A 26,735-nucleotide genomic window follows, 5' to 3' on the forward strand; every position below is an offset into this window, starting at 1 on the left:
GCAAATTACCTGGCAAAGCGGCAGAAACATTTCCCCTATGGAGTCGTCCCTCGAGAATCGATCGTAGTCGAAGACATGTAGATGTAATACCCTGCTCTGTAGCTTCTGTATGGGAAAACCTGGATGATTGGCATAAATGCGTATGCTTCATTAAATTGCAATAATTCTGTTCGCCGATTATTCATATAATTTCACTTCAGTTCAAGATGACATTCTTAATTGTCTCTCTTGATGAGAGAATGACTTCTTATTTCTCTCTCATATCAACAAAATATTTTAACTGCAAATTGAGCATTGCAGCATCGCCTCGCGTACGTAGAAAAATTAAACGTTAAAATTTAACATTGAAAGGAAACAATTAAAATTCACGTATATATTCATTTTCTTATAGATTTTAATTCTAAATAGAAATATAAATTTTTTTTGTGTTCCAGGTCACTTTATTATTTTCAAATTGCTACATTGTTTCAATTCCTTTAAATTAGCTTAATCCAATCAAATACAATGTCATCTGACTTTTATTTGCTGCACTACATGTAGGAAAATTGCTTTACTTTCGTTTCTTTTTCCCTTCATTTCCAGGAAAAAGTATATTTGAAAACCATTTAATTAAAAAATATAAGAAGCACTTACCTTCGAAATAAAACGTCTCATTCCATCTCGGATTCAATGTGCGCCTTTTGATTTTTGTCTCAAGCCGGTGTTTCTTGTCCGGAAGCAATGTGACGCGGACGTAAGGATCAGAAGTGCCTGACAAGTCTTTTGCCGGCAAATCCTTACCCTGAAAATAAATCAAATATCATATTAGAATAACATTGGAATCATTTTTCTTTTTCTTACAAAAAGATGACAAATTTGCTGTTGCTCCTCGAACCATGTGATTACGCGAAACGTGTACTTTCGAAATCAAAGAAATCCTCCTATGAAGAGTGAAGTTTGATGTAATCTCTGTATACATAATGTCTACAATGTTATAATGTATACACAATCCATATATAATACTTGCATAATGTTATAAACAAGGTTGGATTTTCCATTAAACTAGAGTACAAGTATAATGTTGAGCTTTTAGGAATTTTGAGAAAACTTATGAATTAAAGAAAAATCTAAAAGCAAGAAAATATTTCTTTTCGTTTAAGAAAAGCATAACGATACTTAAGTTATATCACGAGATCTCATACTAAATTGCAAAATTTTAAAACAGAAATAAAAAGAAAAATAACTTTTATTTCAACAAATTAATGTCTGAGAGCTGCGGACGTTAAAATCGCAAAGATGCACCCGTCTATTGGAATCGACGGGAACACGAGACTTCATTTTCACCGCGCAAACATCTTACGGAGATGTCACAGTTTTCCAAGTCTATAGATAAGAGAATTCAGCAAGTGTACGCTGCACAACAGTCTCTGCGGTATAACTAGCATCGTCCTCAGACAGATTGTAAGCGTGTAAGCGGCCTTTGTGTGCAACACAGTCGATGCTGTTAATGGGAGATACGTGGATGGCAAGCAAAATCAATAACGGCTCTTAATGGCCTTGACGGCCGTCTGTGTTTTGAAAAATAAGTCTTGCCCCCAAAAGTGCCCTCTTTCCAACTTTCTGTAATGGCACGTTCGGTTGAAAAGTCGATCGTGGCCTTGGAGGCATTTACCATCCAGAGGTGGACGATCATTTTTCATTTGCTTGTCAGACCGTTTCTCTAAACTTCGTAACGTCATTATGCCGATTTAAACTCTCCTAGAAGAACGATTCGTTGCATATAAAGTGTCGCGCAACTTTACAGACAAGCTTCGAAATTACAAAGATTTTGGTTTTCAAAGAAAGAAGAATAGTTTTTTTAAGTAAATTTTGAAATTCGTTTAATAACAAAAATATTTTCATAAATGTGATTCCAAACAGTTTCTCTTTTGAGAAACAAACTTCTGAAAATAAACAGCCTCTTTTACACAAATTAAAAAAAAAAGCATCTATAAGCGTAAATAAATAGCTCTTGAACTTTATTTAATTTTATCATTCATTAGATAAAATTTTAAAATATTTTATGTTAAAAATTAAGAACGTGCAAGAGAAAAGATTACATATAATTTTATTTTTACCAAGAAACAAGCGATTTTAAACTGATAAAAAATACATAAATAAAATTTGCAGTTAAAGTTCATACCCATAATTTTTTTGACACTTTACATCACATATACGCCCGTTTCTGCACATGAAATTTCTACCTTCAAGCATTTCCACAAAGATATTGGACATAAATAGAATAAACACGATGGCTTTGGTGAACGCTTGGTTGAACTTTCCGAGGTGTCAAGAAATTTTCACGCCGCGAGAGACACGACAGAAACTAGCGAAAATAGAAATTTTTAAGAATGAAAACATGGTTCCGCTTTCATCAAGGTACATTCTAAGTCATTTACAATCATGTTAGGTGCTAGAAAAAAAATCGTATTTCAAGATGTATAAAATTAACCAATTTCGTAAAAATTGACCAAGTAGCGAGAAAAACGGAAGAAATATACGCGATCTTCATATTTTTATTCGTGCAATTTAATATAAAGATTGTCGAAAATACAAGTTAAAATTCGCTCGAGTCCTCTGTTAAATAATTCAGCAGTGAAGTGATTAAATATTCGTTAAAGAAAAAGCTCGGATGCAAATTGAGTGAGAAATAAAACTTTTACGGACACGCTTCTTTGATAAATTGCGCGATAATACAATGCAATTCCATTATAATTTTTCGCTAAAAGTAGCACGTAATGATATCATTCTAGCATAAAAAAGCTATTACGTGTATTACAATTTTCTAATACACTCGTGCAATTTTTGTTACATGTTTACTTGTTCAAGAAATAACTGCATGTTAAAATCGAGCACTTTGTGAAATATCGGTAAAGAACGTAGAGTTTCAACCGCTGTGTGTATATATATCAACGATATTGACACACGATCGTACAAACAGTATACTTAGCTGCTGTCCTGAGATTTTGGCACGATGATCCCCGCCGTACGAAGGAAACGCGGTAAGCGGTGCCCGAGTGTTTCACTTAACGGCGCGTTAAATCGTGCGGGATGAACAAAATGCAACGTCTGGAAATTTATGCGTTTGTTTACAACAAAATTCCCTGAACGTTCTATTTTTCCTGAGACCATCGCGCAATGAGTTTCGAAAGTCCCCGCTACAACAGGGAGTAATGTATGTGACGTCCCACTTTTCCAGAGTACGTGCATTTCGAGTACGTACACACGTACACATTTTCGACGCGCAGCGTGTGTCTCGTCGGCGATTTATGGCGACCCCTTATCGATATAGCGCGTATGAAATCAAAGTTGCCTAACATATCCCCAGTTATATTTTTATAGCCGCGTCGGACAAAAAACGTTGACATCGTGAAATACGCATATCAATCAATCTGTTTGCGTGGAGCAACGCGCGGCTATACTTCAAGTCGGAGAATGATTTAAAAGCACCATTGAAGAGTTGATATTTTGTGCTTTCGCAACTTCTTTTTCTTTCTCACACAATTTGCATCTCAATATTACAAAAATAAATAAAAATTAATATGTGACACTTCGATCGAAACTTTTCATGTACAAACACAGCAATGTGTTCCGATCGCTCGCATCAATGCGTGCATCATGCGCAAACACAAGAGATGCCGAAATAAACAGCTGATAGGCAAGTTCCGGAGTTTCCAACAGCGCGCATCGTGTAACGAAACTTTGACTGACCTGTATGATGCGCAGAATAAGCGTGCTGTTCTGGAAGTCGTACTCGAGGCTGAAGTGGATCTGGCCGACATTCTCGCTCGGCTCCGAATTATCGATATACATGTCAACCAGGGAGATGGACCTGCTCTGCAGGAACGCTTTCTGCAACACACATATCGCCGATACAATCGCTATCTTCCGGGAAAAACGATCTGTCTTGGGATCCTTCCCATATTCTTGAGATTCTTTTAGCTCGGAAAGAAAACGCGATTGAAATCTAAACTGAAACGCAATTCTTTTAAAATTCGCGTCGTTCGCGTGAGATGAAAAATCTAGGACAAATGGTTGAACGGAAATTTACATTCTAACGTTACAAATATATCGTACTTATATAGGATTAATATTGGCATTGCAATATACTGCAATATTAGCTTAGGCGACAACACGGCGGTATTTGCGCACGCGCGTTTTATTATAATTGCAAATCCATTTCTGCATTAAATAGAAACTCGCTGCTCACGTACGTTATTGCGTCTATTTCGATACCGCTTTCAACATGTAATATCGCAATTAGTTGCGGCGAAATTAACACGATCATCGTTTTCGGATAATTTTAGAAATTACTTTTATTTTCGTGCCTCGTCCCAGTCGTCGCGATTACCATAATGATATCACGCGCAAAATCTAGATGAGCTTTTAGAAGAAGTTTACCGAAGGGTGTTCCCCTTTGACATTTTGCAGTTGCTTATTCTGTGGCCCGGCGGTTGGTGTACGAGGCTCCGCGCTCCCGGCATTGCTGGCGCCGCTGCCTGGTGCCGCTGTCGCACCTGCCGCACCACTCGCGGGACCGCCGCTACCACCTGCTGGAGATTTACTAGCGGGACTACCGGTTGTTCTGGAAAAAGAAATGTGAAATTCGTCAAGTTACATCCGCGTTCGCTTTTTCTCTTCTCACGAAAATCCGGTCGACTTGTTCTTTATTTTCCTTCAGACAAAGAAGTGTCATAAAAGTGGCGCTGAAGTGCCACTAAAATGAACTTAACAATGTTTACTTGTCGTTAACTCTGAATTTTCTAATCATTATTGTCACAAAGAAAATTTTGTTTTAAATAGAATACGCTTGTCTTTAGAATATTATTTTTTATATTAAATTGCTAAAAAAAATTCCATGATAATTTTGTATTATTCTCCGTCGCATAAAATTTCTTTTATACTATGTACGATTATACGAACATTTTCATTAATTTTCTGCAAAGAAATATTTTAATTATAACGCATCATTATTATTATACCATAATGTTTTATACTTTTTCATTGTTCAAAATTTAATTAATCGAATTCAGAAATATCAAATTCAGTAAGCGATTATTAATCAATGGATTTCTTTCGACTCACGTGAGTCTGAATGGGCGCTGTGTGATTAAATTTATAATCTATTTATTCCCAATCAATTGCTCGATGGGTTTTATTTTCTGAAATATTAACTCAATATTAAAATGTTTTGCATTATCAAGATAAACGTTAGCATTGTTGTTCAAGAGATAACACTTCCGAACTGCCTTGATTGATCTGAAACTTGCTGGAACTGCGCTTGCTCGCCCCTGTAGTGCACTCATGCATAGGCTTATCAACAGTGGCGTACATCCTAGCGATACATTTCTGTAACGTATGCTAGGCATAATAGGCGCCCTAAGATCTAGATAAATCTCTTATCAGCTCAATCTACTGTGTCGCATCTACCACGAACTATGCCGCTAATCGAGACAACGTACTGTCAAGCACGCCGACCGATACGCCTCCGCTATGTCGTCGGCGGCTTATTAATAGTTGCTGTTTACTACCAGCTGCGACTGCGGAGCATTCATAGTTGCACAGACATGACGGAAGCTAGAGAAAAGTAAATGCATGATGTGTGTGTAACGCAAAAAATTATGCGTATATGCCAGTTGAAAATGTTTAGCACAGAAACGCTAATGTTTCGATCTATTCTAAGTAAAAAAAATTGTATTTTGTAAAAAAAATATGACAATATCATCCAGTAATGTTGAAATGTTTCTGTAGATAATATATTTATGCTCGATTTTTCTATAAATATGCATACTTCTCGCAAGACATCGAAGGGTTGCAAGACGTCGAAATCATTGATACATACCTATCCGAGTAAATATCACGCATCGAATCCTGATGAAACGAGTGTAATTATTAACCAATTGATGACGTAACGAATACATTATACCTTCGCTGTGATCACAGATTAATATTATAGCAATTACATTTTTTATGTCCGTTACACCTGCCTGATTTTTCACAAGCTTTAATTTGCAGTATTATTCAAATGATCTGCAAATTCACAATATAATTTAAAATACCAAAATATTCGATGTCAGAGTTATTTATGTGCAAAAATAGGATTACATTTCCCGTGCGATTTCAGCATACACTTCGCGAAAATCAATGCGAAAAATACAAAACATTGCAATCTCGCATGTAGATCCGCGCGGAAGGGAAATGTATACACACGCATAAATTCTTTTTATCCGATTAAAGAGAGGTCTTAGCGGATATTTTACCGGGTCGGCGCCCGCTTTCTTATTTACTACGATTCTTTATTCATAACTCATAAATAAGAGTGAGAAAAAAATCCGCGGACAACGATGTTTCGTTATGGATGTGTACGAAAATGTCATCGCGGGACATTTATGACAGCGGCCTGCATAAATTTAGATTACCGTCACCCCTCCGTGGCATATCGAAACGATCGGTTATAATAACGCGCTACTTCATGAAAAATATATCGAAAATATAAAATGTCGTGTTTGCGTTGAAACAAAACGCCAACCTAAAAAGAAAACGCGATGAATTTGGCGAAAAATATGTTTGGACGATCAAACGAAAATTTACTAATATTGGCGAAATGCGCATTGATTTAAATGCTCTTTATCGTTTGGTTTAATCAAATGCATTTCCGCACCAATTAATACTATCATGTTTCTATGTTTTCAATATAGGATAATTTCAATGGGATGATACGTGTGCGCTTGACTTATAAAATAAATTATGCATATTTCATACGATAAATAAAACCTGCCAAATACATTTGTAAAATAAAAAGAACTATCCAAATATAACTCTCATAAAAATAATTTTGAATGCCACTTTATTATATTTAAGGTTCAAGTCTGTAGAATCGTGTTTGCGTACTGTCTTTAAATAAAATAAAGCGCATCTTCTACAAAGTCTTCTCAAAATGACCGATAAAGATCTCGCTCGATGTTTCCGCTGAGAATAATGGGCTAAAAAATTTGCCGTCGTAATAAATGTACTGTAATAAAATCGGGCCATACTATAAATATTGCGAGAGGAAATATATAGCGAGCTTTCATATTTCACAATAGTGACTAGTGTAAGTTTGCACGATTAACTTTCGATTCAATCGAACATTTGTCGATAATTGCTCGATGCTGTCCCGACGTTGATATTACGACCAATTCCCGACAACTACATTGCCGATACAGTTACAGTAAGACGTCTTATTATACCTTCGAGCAAACGAGGAACACGATCCGCCATCACGTTACTCCTACGAATCATTAGACGCTCGCTGATGCACAAACGGACCGAAAATTCGAACTAACGTGGGATTCGCAAATGCGGCATTGTAAGCGCATTTGCAAAAGGTTAAGGAAAACAATAGGTGAATCGTGTCGTGCGATAACAGAAACGCTTGCGACACGTTGTTCTCGGAGGCTCGGCAACGCGTAACTGAAAACCGTACGGATTCAACGCTCTCAAGCGGATGCATGGCTGAAGAAGCTCATTGTACTCAGCTCAGTGAATGGCGACCGCGTTCGCGGAACTAAGTTTTATGACTCCGCGAATAGTGGCAGAAGTTCGCCAGCGTATTCGTATTTATCAGCTGCGTGCAAATAGCATAATATGCGAATTCGCGTTTAAGCGTTGTAGAGAATAACGCGTGAGACTGTCTAGAAAGTTGTTCAGCGGAGAGACAAATCTGCTGCAACCACAATTCGCATCGCAAGATCCAAAGCTCTTTATTTACAGTAACGTATTGGTACACAATAGATACAAAATTAGTAAAATTATTCCTTCCGGATACGAAATAATTTTTATCGCTTTATCGATCTAATTTCATTCATCTAATCGACGTCTTTTCTTAGGCTGTAAAAATACGGTAGAATATTTCTATGTGTGTATGTTGACGCTACCAAAAATAGCAAAAATTTCATGTCCGTGTAACATTAACAACGTATGTTTGTTTTGTGAAAGCTGTTGGTCCAACAGGGGTGGCCGTACAAACAAGATCTATCATATCTATTCGTGTATTTATGCAGGCGAGCAATAACAGAAAATGGTCTCGGTATAAAGAATAAGATAAATCCAGCAGCGATCGACCGAGCTGGACTCTCTCGAGCAGAAAGCATTGTGACTACGATAGTAGAGATAAGAAAGAAACTTGACAGAGAATGATAGCAGACAGGCATATTGAGAGATAGACAAAAGATGAGGAAAGAGAGAAGTAAAATTCGTTGTGAACAAACGCTGACTACAGACAACACAAACAGCGTCGGGTATAGTCATCGATGCTCATCGGGCAAGATGAGAAAACTGATAGAACTTGGGTCGAAGAAAGAACTACTTACGTAGTAGCGCCCGTTGGTGAACAGTGTATCCGTTAAGAAGAGAAATCGAAAGAGAAGATAGGAAGAGAAGTTAAATGAAGCAGCATAGAACAATGGATCTCTCGTTAAAAGTGTCGCTTTTAAAACGCACAGTCGTTCATACTTACTCTAATTGCGCTCTGCGGTTCCGATCGTTACGTAGTGCAAACGAGGCATGAAACAGAAAAAGATCAATGATTAATTAATTAACTGGACAGACGTACACAGACACACGCCACACGATCAACGACAGTGTTCGATACATCGGACAGAAGTAAGAACATGGCACGAACTTGGAGGCAACACACAACATTAACGTCGTAAAACATCGCTCACAACCTTAAATTAAAGTGTGAATAGTCACAAAGAAGGAAAAAATACGTGCATTAACACGATCAAGGACGACTCCCAACGTGAAATATGAATTGTAAGTTGATAACTTGCAGGTGATACAGTACCGACGAATATGGACCGTCGAGAGAACGCGCTACAGTAAACTGTAGTTAACGAAGCGATAATATCTTCCAATGCTTGCTAAGCCAAGCACGAAGAAGTTTAAATGCTTGGAGTTGCTCGGAGTTAATTGCATCTCGCTTACTAAAGCAGAAGCTCGACTAATAGATAATAGAATTTCTAATAATTTTATCAATTTTTTATGAGGCTTTTCTTCGCACAATCATTTTTTATCGCTACCTTGAATCAATAGTCTGTAAGTAATACTCTGTCATCGACTATCATTACATTAATCATTTTAGAATCCATTTTCATCCATCTAAATCCTTCAATCAGAGAGGGTGTGAAGTTTGTTGGAACTTTAACGATCAGTTATATGTAACTTTATATGCCAAAAAATGTGTAAAATTTAATTACAAGTTCTTCATTTTCGATCGATTAGTGTAGCAGCGGATAGAGAAAAGTACTATATCGTTATATAATATCATTATTATATTACTACCCACTCGTTCAAATGTATTGATTACTTTTTTTAAAAACAACGTACAGAGTGTCAATGTGTCGGTGTTTTATTATAACTCGCGCAATATTGTGCATTGTTAATTACAAACTAATTTCAATTTATTGAAAATTGCTACACTGCTGCGTCGTCGGATAGATATTAAAAATCGGATATTAAGTAGAAACCGAGTAGATATCCGCAAACTTTAATTTACGATATCGGCTAATAAATGGAGTAAAAAACGTCTAGAAAAAAAGTTTCTAACTATGAATGAAAATACGTATGTTGTTTCTTTGTGAATATATCGTTTATGTGGGGTCGTTAGCATACTTGTTTCTTAGGACATATCCTTTACGGCCACAACCGCGGAATGCCTATCGATGTTCAGTAGCCATACATGGCTATAGCCATTTCACTTCACATTATTGCGGAATTACAGCGATCTATATGTGTTAGAAATTCAGCAACTCTGCAACGAAAATAGATGCATGTACTGATAAATGAACAACACAACGGGATACAATATGCGATCGCACAGACCGATATACCGGTAGAAGTTTTGATATTAAATCAGCTGCAACAACGTTTCACTCCGTTCACATTATATACGCGCGCTACCATATTAAAGATGGTAGCGCACATACGCAAAGAGAAATCGATAGTGCGCTACGGTTCTATTTGCTTTCGTTAACAAACTGTCAAGACTAAGTGTTTGTGCAATTGTTTTTTATTTCAATGGCGATGCTGTGGTCTGATACTTTTAAGCTTCATATTCGTATGATGGTGAGATCCATCGCGAAACAAAGGCGTTGTGCATCAAATAGTTTGCAATTTAAATCACAATTTCAATGCAACAAACGCAGAATAATTGAATTGTAATATATATATTGCAAAGTAGAAATGTATGTATGTTTATATATGTGTGTAAAATTCATGTAAAAATATCAACATATAATTATTAAAATTAAATTATATTGTTTGATATCTCGACATGGTATTTCGAAGAATAAAAAACTCTGCGTGTAAACCCACATACTCTTCAATAAGCCAATCGATAAAATTACAAGTGGATTATAATACTTTTAATTTCATCAATTAAATAATCTCTCTTTCGAACAACTTTTATTTTATATATTACAATCGATATCGATTATTCTATCTTGTTACGATCGATCTGGAATAAAATTATGAATAAATTTATTCTCGCTGAAAAACTCTGTGCGGGAAAACTTTGCGGACAAAGATTATCTCGGAAATTAATCGAGCCTGATTACTAAGACGGTTTATTCTGGTTACGCGTAAAACGTGGAAATCAGCCAGTCAGACGCGCGCAACACCTTTGAAATTTATTAAATTGGAAATGTTAAATCAGTGATAAAGAATATCATATTACAAGATCTTAATGAGTTTTATATTCTGCGCAAGAAAATCAATCCGTACTAATCATTAAAAGGAATTGAATAATAAAAGCATCGATAGCATTGAATTTTACATTTCTTTTCCCTATTAATTAGAACAATTTTATGAAATAGGAAACTATTCTTTCTTTTCCATCGAGTTAAATTAAATTCTCGATGAACGAATAGTCAGTAATTTTTTGCAAAAAGTTATTAAACTACATTATTTACATAAATTTATGATAAATTGTCAGTCACTCTTTGTCAATTTTATTCGATGCAATCCCGATTCAACTTGACGCGTTACCTATTCGTTATTCCCTAACGTGTTCCGGCGACAAAGCGTGATTAATTTAACGATGTTATTATTCTAGTACGCGCGTATGCACCCAATATGTTGCCGAATCGTGAACATTGCCGACACCATTGCCTTAGTATTACAACTCAGTCACATTAATGCACGCTGTCACAGGATCGTGCTGTGCCAAAATCATGTCCGAAATATTGCTTCTTGAACATTAAAGCACAAAGGAAGCAGATTTTATTGACATTGTAATATTTAATCACAATTAAAAATTGAGTAAATTTAAAAAAACATTCTCAGCAAGTTGCAACTTTTAAACTTGAAGTTTTCAATCTAAAATTGGCAAGAACAGCACTTGAAAAGATATTTTTAATTACAGTTCGCATTTCTTCGGCGTAAATAAAATTTCAAAATACTATTATATATCATCAAGAACAATAAAGATATTTCATATGGCAAGAAGTGAGATGATAAGTAGTGTATCTTAGCTATATCTTATCTTACGTTCTCCAGGATCACAACAGCCTCTGCTGCCAACACAGCACTTTCGAGGACATTTCAAGAAATATATGTCCCTATTACGCCGCACTAGCGTTTTAATAAATAAAAAAATATAATACCAGCTGAAAGAGAGAAAGAGAATGTGTGTGTGCAAATGTGTGTGTAAATGGCGCGAATTCACCAATTTTCTCATTTCTGCTGTCTTATATTAGATTGAAAACGTCCCGACATTCCGGACGTGTGCTTGGCAAAAGGGCAGAAATTGCGCCTGTCGTCGCAAAACGGCGCCGAAAATGCTGGAAACGGAGACGACGGCTTGCAACCGCGATACCTCTCTCCGGGTGTCACGAGAACGATTCGGCTGCACCTCAAATATTTTCAAATTGACAACAGCCCCCGGACAGCCACGGAAGTTCCGACGGATATCCCGAAATCGTTCGCGCTCGATTTGACGTCCTTGAGGAGACGACCATCGATATAGAGAACGTCCTCATACTGACACACTGCGCTTTCGTGACTCTTAACCCTATCGTTGCGTTTCCCCATTTATAAAGAGCACAGCTCTAAAAAAAAATCACATTGCGGTATGCATGAAAGATGCTGAAAAGGCTTTTGAGCATCTTTTCAGCGCGACGCTATTTTACGTGCGACATAGAAATCGCTTCGAAGCAAGGTCGCGTTATAAAAGACAAACTGCCTGATTCTGCGCGTGTTAGCAAGCGTGTTTACTAAAGACAAAAATTTAGCACTGCGTTGAAAACAAAAAACACGACAAATATATCTTGAGGATGTCAAAATTTCAGGATGTTAAAAATTAAAATTCACATTACGTTCATCTGAAATATATGAACAATGTGAAAAATATATTTATATATAAGCATTTATTATCACAATCAATTAATTTATATTATATACAATAAATAAAGCGCCTTTCGCTTTTAATCTTCCAATATCATTCCTTAATCTGCTTTTAATATGTTCCGCACATCGCGTCTCATTCAAGATAAAATAATCCCTAATTAATTCGATAGATCTTCTATTTACAACTTCTCTCATTTGCATAGATAATAGATTGTAGAAATTTGCATTGCTATCGTCTCGCGTTGTCTATGTCATCCGCATCGCTCGTGTCGCCTGTATATGTAAATGTGCATTTAGCTTCAACTCAGGCGAGAGCGACTGCTTACGTCGTCGCGCGAAAATACGTATGTAGACAGGATCTTACCTGGTGGTGTAGTATTCGAAGAAGGCAACGAGTATCTCCAGAGATCTTGACACTGCGGCCCACATAATTTCCTCGTCCCGGTGAATTTCAATCAGCTAATCTAATTTCGCTAGAGGTTGCTAGTACTTTCATGGAAGTTCCAGGCCGCGAATCTAGCGAGGTGAATTTAACGCATATTTCGAGCGATTCTTACATCTCTCTCGACGTTAATTCTCGTTGCCAATATTAGTTTCCACTTGTGTACAGTTATAGGTTTCGAAAGCGCGATAGGCGATCGACCGATACCGCTTTACTACAGCTGAGATTACAAAATTTTATTTCAAAAACATGTTTAATAAGCTACGAACGTAAATCTCTGACAGAGTAAATGTTAAATTCCGGGAGAACTAAGTTATAGGTCAAATATGTTCTTTATATAATTTTTACCGTATAAAATTTGTGGAAAACATAGCTATTTAATGTATTATCCAAGAAACGCAAACTTTAATATCGGCTCTTTTAATGTTGAAACACCGATAATTGTTTAGTTATAAGTGAATTCAAATACAGAACTTTTGGCTTAGGTTGTAAAGCGGTAAAAATACAATAAAGATAAAAGACTTATTTTCTCCGACTAATTTTACGTAAATCTTATTTTTGCTAAAATTTTTGTTCAAAATCTAATTGCACAAAGATAGATACATAATACATAAAATTACAGAGTTATAGAAAATAATTTCTCTCAATATTTTTGCCAAACTCCAAATTAATTAAGAAATGTTTCGTCATTAAATACACATTTGTAATAAAATTACACTCGCGTATTGTATTCATAAACAAAATATATAAACAAATAACACCTACTTATTTACGCGCATAAAATCAATATAAAAAATAATTGGGTCTGCGTCGAAAAATTCGTTAAAAATTTTTTTTATTTCGAAATATATGTTGTTTATAAACAACTTTTTTGTAATTTACAGTAATGGTTTCTCGGATTAAAAAATATTAAGCTAAACCGACCGAAATATCAAATCATGCTGCACGTTTCATGATTTTGACCTAGACCTAAATTCTAATATATACCACAAGTGTGTGGTCTGTACATAGAAATTAATAAAACCTATGTGGTACTGTTACACAACGCTACAATATTGTACCTTGCAATAAAGGGCGCGATCAAATAGATCAAACAATTAGCTCGCATAATATGCACCGTACAATCTGTTACCCGACTGTTTGGCATACGATAAATGCGATACGTTTTCATCAATTGTATAGTATACAATATTAATGTTACGGCCGCAATTATTGGCCGATAAAGAGTTATACCGTGCTATGTAATGATTGTGATGCGACACATCATTAGGCATGCATCCCTCATTAAATTAAACAAATACAATAATGAAAATTGACTTTCGAATATGGTGAATTATTACAACACATATAATTAGCCCCAACATGTTATCAATATGATATAAATTGGAATTTAATTAAAGCAGTATTTAAGCGCCAATTTTTTACATCGCAGTCGCACTGATTATAATGATATTTTCACGCAAATTAAAATTATTATAATTTACCACGTATTAGTAATCACGATACAAGGTGTCGATGAAGGCGGTTAGTATGAGCGAGAAATAAAGATGATTTATGAATGTAGGACGGGTCATGTGAACACGTGGTGACATCAATTGCGACCAGAAAATATTGTGCATCGCGACAACGATAAAAGAGCAACGTCATATTTATCACCGACATCTGGCGATGTCACGTCCATGCGCTACACGTGGATAGAAGAAATCCTTCATAATATGATAATGATTGATTTCTAAACATTTAATCGACGACAAAAATACGTACACATCTTCGCGTAAACTTTTAAATCTCTCCGAGTCTGAAGTCATTCAATACTTCAAATAAAATATACCGGTTTCTCGCGAACCCTAATGCATAAGTTATTTTTTTTTTTTTTTTTTCGTGACTGGAAAATAAATGAAAGTAAGCGAACGGGGTTCTTTTATTACGAAATATCGAAAGTCATGTCTGAGAATATCAATTCAAGTTCAATTATTATTTAATCATCAGCGAAAATTTGGCTTAATTAAAGTGACAGTATTTACGTGAGAATATTATTAAAAAAAATGTCCACGGTAGAAAGTAGACAATGCAAATTTACGCGAAACATCGTACCGCGTATAATATCAATTCTCGACTGATGACATGATTAAATCACGATTAAACTGACGAAATATCTCGCCGACGCGTTTGCCTCAATATTCAATAACGACGCCGCGTTTTTAACGATCTTGTACACGCACACACACGTCACATGTGAAACTGTTTTAATGAGTTTCAACAAGCAATTTAACGGAGCGTACATGGCGGCGAGCGCGGCTAACGAACGTAGATGGCAACTTTCTTCGATATAATGACCAAGTAAAGCGAACTTTTTTCACTCCACGCCGCAACTCTCGTGGCCCATCGCGCGAACACAACAATGAAAAATGGGTAAAAGATATAGGAGTGCACTTTACCGAGTTATATCCGACAAAAGAAAGGAACTTTTTACGAAACGAATTAGAGACATTAAACAACCACGTTGTCACAGATACATTGACAGAATTCTTCCGCATGAATTATTGAGATTTCCGCTAAAAATAAAATATATTTAGAAATATATTTAGCGGTATCTCTATCTGTTCCCAATCTTTATTTAACTATAATAAAATTTTCATATGTTATAAATGCGGAATAATAATCGGCACTATATTGATTGATGTTTAATTGCAAACAACCGCGATGCAAAAAAGCATATCTTTTCGGCGCTGATGTCCAAGCTTATTGCCGTTGGTTTAAATTTTTTCTCTTCGTATATCTTTACATTTTTGTAAATGGAATTCTAACATGTGATGCACGATCGGCAAAAACTCCCGAGAAGCAAATTATGAATTCAGGCGTTGCGCAAAACTCTCTCGCATTAAGCTCGCTTCTTTCGCCTCCTGGAATGTGCGAATACAATGTAAATTTCTCTAAATTATGCAGAGCCGGCTTCCTTCGATCGTTTCCGGCAGCTCAAAATTAAGGGTAAAAATTCCACGGAATTCGTGTCCGCGATTTCAGAACTAAGATTTTAATATAGATAACTGGATGTCAGTGCCAGATCCGAATTCATCCCCCGAAACTCTGACGAAACAAAAAAATACAGAGTTCATGACATATTCTTAGATTTCCGAAATTTTGCCAATTATCTAAATTAAGAACTTCATTGAAGCGCGTTATGTCATTTAAATTATGCAATTGGCTTTTCCGGCGACTTTTTCTGAAATTACAACTCACCCAAAAAAAAATATAAAATTAAAACTTTCTGAAATAATTTTTTCTCGTTATCGTGCACTTATGTGCGGACAAAATTATCCCCTTCTTATCGAGATTTTAATCGTAAAAATGAGTAATAGCTGATTCGTGCCTGGAAACATTTTAAGAATGCGTAACGAAATAAAAATGTTAATTCGACCCCACCGGAAAGCAATGTTACGTTATCAAAATGCAATTAGCATAATAGCTCACGACACAAAACGCAACGAGACATTAATTAAATGTAAACATTATCATAAGATATAAGAAATTATTCGATACGCATCGTGAAACGTTTCTCAAAATAAAAATGTTTGTCATAATTTTCGTAATCAGCTTCCCTTTAAATAATACTAAGCCGCAGCTCGCATAAATTACGACCGTCAGATAGAACAGATAAGTAGCAGCCGACAATAGCAATTAGCTTCAAAGTTATTTCATCTCCTTACTCCTCGCGTTTCAAACGTGCAATGATCTTGTGTCCGGCGTTAATCTATTAGTGGAGTTACTATGTAAACGTTGATCAGTGACTGTTTCATCGAGTTGGATCTGCCAAAGTTAAATGAGATGGCCTGAGATTAGAAAGTGTCAGTTAGCTCTCCGCGATCCGTGGGAATTATAATGAAACTATTACATTCTGTTTCCATTGCAAAAGCAGCAAAAATCGATAGACAATACCCATCCGTGCACTTCACATATATCCTAGATACATACGTATAAAACAATATCATATTATCATTTCTCTATCAAATAATTACTAAGTTCCTAATTACAGTTATATAAAATAATGTAACATTCTGAGAAGAACGCTTTTGAATATTTAATTAATTAAGTGAGCAATCGATTATCGAAGCAAATCAACTAAGAATCTCGTACATTCTCGCAATTCTTTATGTGTTAGATATGTATATCACTGGCACGTTCGTGGCAAACGCCAGGTATCGAATACCTTTAATGGGAACTACCTGAAAGCGCAGCATACCACGACGCGAGTAATGAATAAATTTAAACTTAACCGGAAGCCCGAGTACCATTTTGACTGTAGCTTTAAGCGAAAATAACGAACCGAACCGTCGAATCTCAAAAGCATCCTCAAGGAAATATCAAGTTTCTGGAGTTTCCGAAATCAAGACTGACAATGAGCGAAAGTCAATATCAAGTTAATCGGAGAATCTATAAAGTTCACAAAGATATTTGTGATATGAGAATAGAACGGATGGGGACATGAAATATAATACGAGAATGAATCCTATCGTATTGCACAAAGATGAAATCTTCAAAGCTCAACGAAAAATAGCAGTCAATTTATTCACAATTGATATTATACCTCTCCTGCTTGCTCGTGACTACATCGGCACGAATACTGTCGAATAAATGTCGAAGGCAAGTTTCCGAGCGACGCGTCGCGCGTAATTCGCAAAGCGAATTCGTTCCACGAGGTGGCATCGATTGAGAAAACAAAAAGAGAAATCCGAAAAAGTCTAGAGGCCGACCAAACGAACAGCCGGATCGAGATGGTCTACGTGCTACACGTCGGGCTGTTCACATCGAGTCTGGGCAGGAGGGTGAGAGAAAGAGACGGAGCGAAACAGAGAGGGACAGAGAGGGACAGAGAGGGACAGAGAGAAGCAGAGAGGGACAGAGAGAAACAGAAAGAGAGAGAGAGAGAGAGAGAGAGAGAGAGAGAGAGAGAGAGAGAGAGAGAGACGCGACCGCGGTGGGTGACGGCAGGCGGAGAAGGGACGGTGGCTGGTCGGAAGATAGGAGGTTGGATCGATCCTAGCCACCACCACCGCGAGAGAGAGCAGAGCCCGCCGTCCGGGTCTGGTGCTGGTGAACCGTATGTACTGCCGAAGCCAATCGCGCAACATCGTCCGCGAAGTTGGTGGAGAAAAAAATTTCATCGAGACGACCGCCGTGTTATCACGCGCGGCACCCCGCGCCGCGACAGTCGGCAACGATTTGACAGCGGGGCAGGTAGATACGTGGCGGCGGACTCGTCACCCGATTATCGAGAGTAATTCCTCGCGTGTACCTCTCGCTGATACACGTAGCGACAGGTGGGAGTGTCGACAGGCGGGCGACCGTATACACTCCGTGTATACGCCGCGCACACACGCGCACCCGCACACAAATACGCACCCGCAGACGCGCGCGCGCGCGCACACACACACACACAGACGCGTCCATGCTCGATGCATGCGCTTGAAACTCACTCGCGCGGCTTGTGGATTCTAGAGCGACGCTATGCGAACTACCTTTGTGCCGTTTGTTCATTCGTAAAGTGATTGCGGTCAGGATATAGTGCGGCAAAGCTGTCGACTGGCATCGCGGTCGCGATCGCGTTTCCATGTCGCGACAACGCGAGAACGCGCGTAGCTTTACGGCGATAGCTCGATCGCTTCCGGCTTCACGATCACCCTCGTCGCCGCGTGGCGAGATAAGACGCGTCGCAGAGATGCGCACTTTTCGAGCGGCAAAAGTTTGTCGATCGACGCGCGAGCGGAAGCACGAGCTTCCGACATAATCCCGCCCGATGTCGATCGATCCTTCGCCAACCTCTTTCAAAATCTCATAACAATTCAGGACGCGCTACACATTTGCGTACCGTGAGGGAGAGCGAATCCAACCGGTTGCACGAACGGTTTATTATCGATCAGCTCTGAAATGGCTGAATATTTTTCCGCCCGCACGAGCTCCAAGATATTTTTGGGAAAGGATCACATTTCGTCGTCTATTGCCGTCTTGAGAGACTTCGCGACGATTTCTCCGTAACGTCTCTCTTTCTTTTCTCCCCCCCGTTTTGTTTTCGTAGAGCGATCCGAAAAGAAAAGTTCCAATATCGCTCGGTTATTCGAGGAAAAATATTTTCGTTTTCTCAATCGATTACGATGTAAGTTTGTCTCGTGTACGGTGTCTAGTCACTCCGGAGCACGCTGTCGCGAGCTGAGGTAACATCGTCGAGGTAACCGTCGATGTTGAGCGAAGGTTTTCATTCCGCTTTCTCCCGGCGGGACGAATAAAATAGAACGAATGTTTTAAAATATATGAACAAACATACACGCGGCACTCGCTCCAAGTGTCGCCACGAGCGGAAGATTAAATGTTGAGAAAACCCACGTACGATAAGAGAAACAAATTGCACATTAGAATTTTGTACACGTTCGCAGCTTTTTATTATTGATGGCGGCCACGTTTACGAGCGCTTTGAAATATGAAGCAGACGCCCCGTAATGAGAGCAAGAGATTCCTCGGGCAGAATGAGGGACATCTCGACTCGCACTTTAAAGCGAATGGCTTCGCCTCTATCTTTCCGCTGAGAGCGCTTGCTTCACTTTTATGCGCACAACAGCCATCGTATTTGTCACTGTAGACGCTGATGTAACTGGAACAAACGAAAGTCCGCGCTTTCGGCAGACTTTCGCTCGTCTTTTGAGCACAAGGGAACGCAAAAAGAATCGCCGAGTAGGATGACGAAATGGCACAAGAGCGAAAACCACTGTAAAGTTTGCGCGGCGATTGTTACGACTTTGTCAGTTAGAACTTACGCCCGCGCAATTAGACGCCGGTCGTTATGGCGGGCGAAGGCGTCAGGTTGCCGTGCCTCGCGACGCCGCGGAAATTTAACGAGCGTGCTTATCCACTCACGCTAACCGCGAGAATAATAAAAAAAAGTCACTCGTCCTGCGTGCCAGACGGCCAGAAGACAGACGAGCAACAGGTTCCCTCCTCCTATGTACACACGTAAAGCGGTCCGCCGATTCTCCTGTTCCAATTACTACCGCATTTTCCATCTTTTTGTCGTCAAACGTAAATTCCTTACCTCCAAGGATAACGAGTCTTTTGAAGATCAATAAGCGCGCGGGGGGAAATTGCGTGAAGAGCGCTGGGCCGTATCGCGCGCCTCGCTCGTTTCAGAAACATTACTATATTTAGATTATACAGAGTCACGGAAAATCTATTTAATGATAGTACGACACTCCCTATCAAATATCAAGGTAAAATTTTAGTAGTAAAAAGTGGACTCATTAAATAAATTTATTAAGAAATAATTTTTAATAAATAAGTCGTATATGTTGCATCCTGTCAACCTGCTTTGGTCTCTTATTCACCTTTTCTACTGTTTTACTTTTAAAAAAAATAGACGCTATTCTCTTTTACAAAATTCGAATTTTTAATATTAAATAACTATTGCCTTGATTTTTAATTGACTAAGAAAATTATCTTAAAGGTCTTGAGGAATTATCTGAGTATATAGATGTTTTTAATTTCTTAAAGTGTTCTTATACGCACTATATTACAGTTTGGAACTAGTCTTTTTACGAAGATACTTTTTCGTGTCACACCTCTACCCTTTTCCTCCAGAGAAAATACATCATGCACAACGAAATTTTCAAGTTCACACTTGATCTGAATGATGAACGTCGTTTGCCAGTATTGTTTACGACACTTCTAACATTCCGCATAAAAGGAATATTCCATTTCCACTGCACTCTTCCCTTTATTTCCTCGTGAATATTTAAAGCCAGAATAATGGCGGCATAAAATTCACTTTTTTATAAAACTCAAACAATTATTCTCTCTCTTCAAATTAAATGCGAAGTTTGCTCATCGAATTTACATCAATAATAGAAACTAAGACGCTTGTCCTTCCTTTTCGCTTTAATGCTTTTTAAAATATTTTTTTTAATGTATATTATGTATATTGCAAACTGTGTTTGCTAAAATTAATGTTAAAAGGATAAAATACATGGCGCATTATTTTAAAATTAAACCTGAAATTATTTAATTCATTGTTCAGAAGCTCTTGTTTAATTAAAGCGATATTTCAAATATACACACATATATATATATATATATATATGTATAATTAGTTATGTCATTTTAATTGTACAATTCAACAGATACTACGTGTAGGTACTTTCAGTGTGTACACAGACTCAAATACGCAATTATACGTCCTTTCGTTATAAAATAACAGAATATTTTAAAAAGGAATTAATAAAAACAATATATCAACTATTTAACATTTTGCAATTTGCAATGATTTTCGCCTTTCTTAACTGCAAATTTAACTGCAGCTCGCAAGAAGTTTACCTTCACATTATACCATAATGTGATACGCTGCGATATTGAATGCACAATCGATTTTAGCGACCAGTAGAAAATAGACGCTAACCGTACAACGAGGAAGTTAATATAAGTTTTTTCCCCCCACGTCCTTATTAAAGAGCTACGTCCCACTTGTCAAGCATCAACCTAGTTCTCCAAGCAGCTGTGCTCGATCGTGATCGCTCCGATATAAAATTCAAAACCTCGCGACGTGACTTTGTTTCTTACACAGTTGAGCGTTCGCACTATTTCATACTTCTTTACGCACGAACACATCATGAAATGTAGTCCAAATAAACTCCACAGTCGCAAACGTGGTGCATGATGTGTGGTGGATGATACAATGAATAACGTATCAAGCGTAAAGAGAGTGATTGTAATTTATACATTGTAGCATAAACGCAATCGTATGTATAAAATCATATGTAGGCTGATTTTCTTAGAACGTTTAATTTCCGTAAATATCTATGCTTTTTGTTTTAGAAATCACTGTATATATTCTAGAATTTTTGTACAAATGAAATTACTAAATAAATACTATACTAATGAAAAATCTATATAAATTTCACTGAACAATTTTAACCGCGGTAATCTAATCTTGTTACAAATGAGGTAAGGAGATGTTATTATTACATTTTCCCTGTATATTAAATTATTTGTAAAATGCTTAGTGTAATCAGTTGCCTGGATTGTAGATATATATATATATGCCGCTTCATACATTTAGTATTCTCTAAGTCAGAGCATTCCATTAACGTTGCTGCGCTCCCCCTGTTACGTGGAATTCCACCTTGCAATTTTTTACGTCTCCTAATTTGCACCGTTTGCAACGTTGGCTCCTACACTACGAAACAACTCAGTCATTTGGAAAAGAGGAAAGTTTCACCACCGCTATTTCTCTCTTCGGAACAAAGCCTCACTCTGGTAGCGCGTTCTTCGTGTGAAACTCGAGACAAAAGAAACGGCGTAAATTACACCGTGCCGAATTCACCAGCGCCAAAGGAAACAATGAATATTCGGGAGCACTAATAAAAATAAAATTTTTTTCAATTAAACCGCAGCCTTTCGAGGTTTTTCGCAAATGCATATTGAATCTCGTTGTCGTACCGTTATTTCCCGCGTTATATCGAGCCTTGAGTTACCTGAATTTATAAAATAAACGTAAAATTCGAAAAATTACAATTTTATTAATGTCTAGTTAATTTTCAAATCTCTCATCAGCTATTGTTACAACCAAATTGCACTGCATTAAGGATTCCTCAATAAAGTTTAACAACAATTGAATTTCACGTACAATTACCGAGCTTGACGTTCGGAATTAAAACTATCACGCAGAAAAAAAATTCCGTCATTAAATTTTCACCGGCAATAAGATCGCAAAATTTATTAAAAAATTTATGGTTGAAAGAAAATATGTAATATCGGTGAAACATCTTTTATTTGTCGAAGCGCGGAGCTTTATGTTCAATAATAATCGACCGACACAACACCCATCGTATAGCGAAACATTGTAGCGGCACGGAGGTATTTTCGTATTGATATACGCGAGTATAACTTTTAGAACAAAAGAAACTTCCAGCCATATCGACTCTCGCGGCCATCGCGTTCGCGAGCTTCCACAAACATCTTCGCCTCGATCGAGTAACTGGGTGAACTTGGTAGAAATTTGCGCAGATGGCCGAAACGATCGATCCCTCTCTGTCATAATGACATATTTCTCCGATGTTTGCCGTGTCTCATCCTGTTGATTCTGTCTATTTATCGAAACAGTGAAAATTAATGCGCTACAACGGAGGCGAATCGATGTCGCGTATCATGGCATCGAGAGCTCGACCGGGATTTATCGACTCGTCATTTTTAGCCACTTTAATCCGTCAAGCGTGACGCACTTAGAGAAGCTTAGTTAACTTACTAACACCCGCTAAAACTTTGCCAGCTTTAGCAAATGGCGACTTAGCGCGGTGGAACTAAGGGACGTACTAGTATTTATAATAAGCCGATATTTATTATATTGCACAATTAGCCGAGATGAGAATAAACTGAAACGACAATAAAACGACATTATCGATATTTACGATGTTTTCTTTTAATATATTAAAATATTTAATCGAACCGTCGTTCGGAAAGGATTTCCAATAAATAGTGTTTATAAAAATATTTCAAGAGCTCAAAGGCGAAAGAGAAATAATTTAATTTGCCTTCGCAAATGTTAATTATTTAACGGCTATCGTTAGATATAATCACAGAAATGATTAAATATGGCGAATCAAAGAACTTTCACGTATTAAGCATCAACAGTATAATGTAACAATTAATTTTACAATTCTGTTTTTCTCTTAATTTCATGGAAACTCAGAGATTTTATTCGCTTAATCGTCGTAACATAATGTTAAAAACAAAAACGTTACAATAAATAATGGCGTCTCATCAAAATGTCGTGCGAGAAACTAGACTTTAAAACTTTCTCATAAAATGCGTTGTTTGCAGAATTAAAATTTTATTTAGTAATGAGATAGTCTGTATGCGCTGCGTTAAGGTGCAAAAAAATACAGAAAAAATTGTGTTGTATATTATTGGAGAATGTGTGACAAACGTAATGTTGGCGTTTGATTATTTTTAGTCTCATGAATTTATTTGCAACTGCGTAGCACTGTAAAAAAACGTTGCATAACACGCTTCTAGTTTCACTAAATTTAAAAGTTCAAGACACAGAAAAGTTTGATAAATACTTTGTAACTTCAAATTTCAAAGTATAACACACACTACTCTTGTAATCAATTTTTCACACTTTAATTAAAAAATATTTACGACAAAAATTCCATTATTTCATCTCGTCGACATATTTTCAGAAGAACGGAGATACTAAATATAAGGAGTGCTATAAAGGTATAAAGGTATAATCCCAAGGTATACTGCTATAAAGGTATAAACCCAATTCTGGAGAAGAAGCATCGTCATGGAAAACACAATTGGGGAATAATACTGCTTTCACGATAGACATTTTTGCTTAATACAAACGGAATTGCTACAAAGCTTAAATTCAACAGAGTATTTTCGTGAAAATACGGGTCCATGTGAACAGAAACGGAACATCAGTTCCACTTAAATCTCCTTGATCCCAGCGCTAATCCCGTAGCACCAGTAAACGCCTCGATAAGTAACATCCACTCGTATATGCGAGTAACGCAAAAGTTTTATCAGACTGTTTTCAAGTCCTTTTTTGGGGAGGGATAATACATAAATTTTTGAAAACTATTTAGAACGTTGGTCATGCGATTTTACAATTAAATCCATCCGATAAATTAAGCGAAGAACCGTTTCCATACGCCTTGAAGAGATTCGCGTCCTTCAAACGAACATTTTCGCAATTGTCCACCACGTGGACTCGCTCGGTGCAAGTGGGTCATCATTTTTAGCATTATTTCGACGGTCATTGATATTGAACAGGTGTACCTCGATATCGACCATTCGGCGCTTCGAAGGCAATAGGAAATTAGCACGCCGCATGGGTGCGCGCGAATTAGATAATGTACCACCCTTGGTTTGCAGTCCCGCCGCGACTGTTACGCGATAACTCTTCCCGTGATTAGATTACTTAAAACGGTCGCGATTGAATTCCCATCCCGCCGACACCGGCGATAAATCTGACACGTTCGACAGCGAGTAACTTATAGTTAAATTTTGTTATGCAATAGCAACAATCGATCAATGGAAGTAAGCGAAAAATCAGTGAAAAATAATAAATAAACATTTCCATCATATTTGACTTAAATAACTTTTGTTCGTTTAGCATCACAAAATTTATGTCGCGCTCAGCACGTGCAAGCGAATAAACTTAATCATCTCTCGTGCATAAATTTACGTTTATACATTTTTCAATTTTTATCGCAATATGTAGCAACAATAAATTATTATTTTACAAATATTTAGTGTGACGTAACGTTATTGAGGTTTCCCTTTGAAACGCTATTCTGCGAAGAGCAGCATGTCACAGCAATCATCCCGCATCACTTGGCAAACAAATTCAACAAGCAGATCGGCGCCTACCGCGTTTTCTCGTTTTCAGACACTCATTCGATAATCACAATGTAGTTTAATTAAATTAAGCAACACTGTGAAATGGTCTCTCTAATTATTGCGAGTGATATGACGTAATTGCTGCTCCGCGAAAATACGATATCGCGTTACGTGAAAATGACACATGAGTTTGCTGCTTTGCTTAATTCTCTTCCAAAAATACTTTAATATGGAATGATATACTCACGACGCGTGCACGCACGTGCGCGCGCGCGTACACGCGCACGCAATACGCGGGACAGCAAAATCGTGAAGAAGCGAGTAAAAGAGAGTGATTGGAAGTACAATCGATTAGTAAGCAATAATATTCTCTTCAGCTGGCGAGCTTCGATCATTTTCCCATCCATTCGAGTGCACTTGCGCGCGGTCGTCATTTACTTACGTGCAAACACTCCAGGCGAGGCCGGACTCATTGCGAGAAGAATTAGATCTTAATATATTGACGTATAAAAACTCAAATATCCATTCAGCTAGGTGATAAATCTCGATTTTATTACGTCTCCTTGCCAATGCGAGCGCACTGATGAAACGCGCTGATCTCTTCCTGAATCTGACGAGTGGCTTCTTATTTATGAATTCTTAAGTAGAATCGAAATCGATTTTTCCTTCGCAAAAGAAACGTTCGAGGCAGGCATCATTCATCGCAAGTTTTCAATTTTCAGCATAAAGTATCCCTGTAACTTTGTCTTGAAGGTAATCTCGAAAAATCGGATTTTTCTGAAGACCGGCGTCTTCTTTCAAGCATCTTAGAATATCAGCACAAGCTCGAGCGCACAGAATAATGAAAAGAAAACAGGACGATCCGTCGTTCGTCAAGCCGCGCATTTTTCGCTCCCCAGACCACGTTATTATAATTTAATTTATATCAGCCGTCATTATTAAGCCAGATTTACGGGGAATTCTCACGAGGACGTAGCGCGGTGACGCAGTGGTCGATGAACCTCTTGTGGATACTCGCCAGTTATAAAATTTATCGCGACTCGTCGAGCGTTGAGACTCCGCTTTACACTCGATCGCATTAAAGCAGCTACTAAACGGATTTCAAGAGACACAATATAACGTTGTCCAATTTGTTCCCTAAATTTACGTCGCAAATAGTCGCAGTTAATTAATGGCTGTAATAGCCGTTCGTATTACAGCTTTGCCACTTTGCACATATCTCTTTTTAATGGCTGAATAATAAAAAGGAAAAAATAAACGATCGAATGATTAACAAAATCGCTTGTACGAAATAAATGTCGGTAAATTCAATAAAATCGAGATGTTTGAAAGACATTTTAAAATGTAACATAAAAATAGATGCTAAAAATGTAAATATTCTCTTGAAAACTGCGTTTCACATAATGTAAAAAATTTTGGTAGCAACGTTTGACGACCCTAATTGTCAGTGTATAAATTCGGAAAATTAAACTGTTTCCATTATGATCGAGCGCGGAAATGA

At 37.4% G+C, this 26,735-nt stretch overlaps 1 protein-coding gene across 9 annotated transcripts in view; it reads right to left on the reverse strand.

Moving 5' to 3' along the window:
* Window positions 1-26,735, reverse strand: part of Syt7 (Synaptotagmin 7) — a 141,233-nt gene that overhangs the window by 12,079 nt on the left and 102,419 nt on the right. For 5 of the 9 annotated variants that reach the window (XM_067350036.1, XM_012379370.2, XM_012379369.2 and 2 more), the window contains 5 exons: window positions 8,516-8,527; window positions 4,420-4,603; window positions 3,730-3,870; window positions 634-781; window positions 10-119 (listed from right to left, as the gene is read on the reverse strand). In XM_067350036.1, coding sequence (XP_067206137.1) covers window positions 10-119; window positions 634-781; window positions 3,730-3,870; window positions 4,420-4,603; window positions 8,516-8,527 — 595 coding nt within the window. Of the gene's footprint in view, window positions 1-9; window positions 120-633; window positions 782-3,729; window positions 3,871-4,419; window positions 4,604-8,515; window positions 8,528-12,769; window positions 12,922-26,735 lie in introns of all 9 variants that reach the window. The other 4 variants (XM_067350035.1, XM_067350037.1, XM_012379373.2 and 1 more) reach the window with 3 other exon arrangements.

The sequence above is a fragment of the Linepithema humile genome, chromosome 2 (assembly GCF_040581485.1).
Source record: "Linepithema humile isolate Giens D197 chromosome 2, Lhum_UNIL_v1.0, whole genome shotgun sequence".
Classification (NCBI taxonomy): domain Eukaryota; kingdom Metazoa; phylum Arthropoda; class Insecta; order Hymenoptera; family Formicidae; genus Linepithema; species Linepithema humile.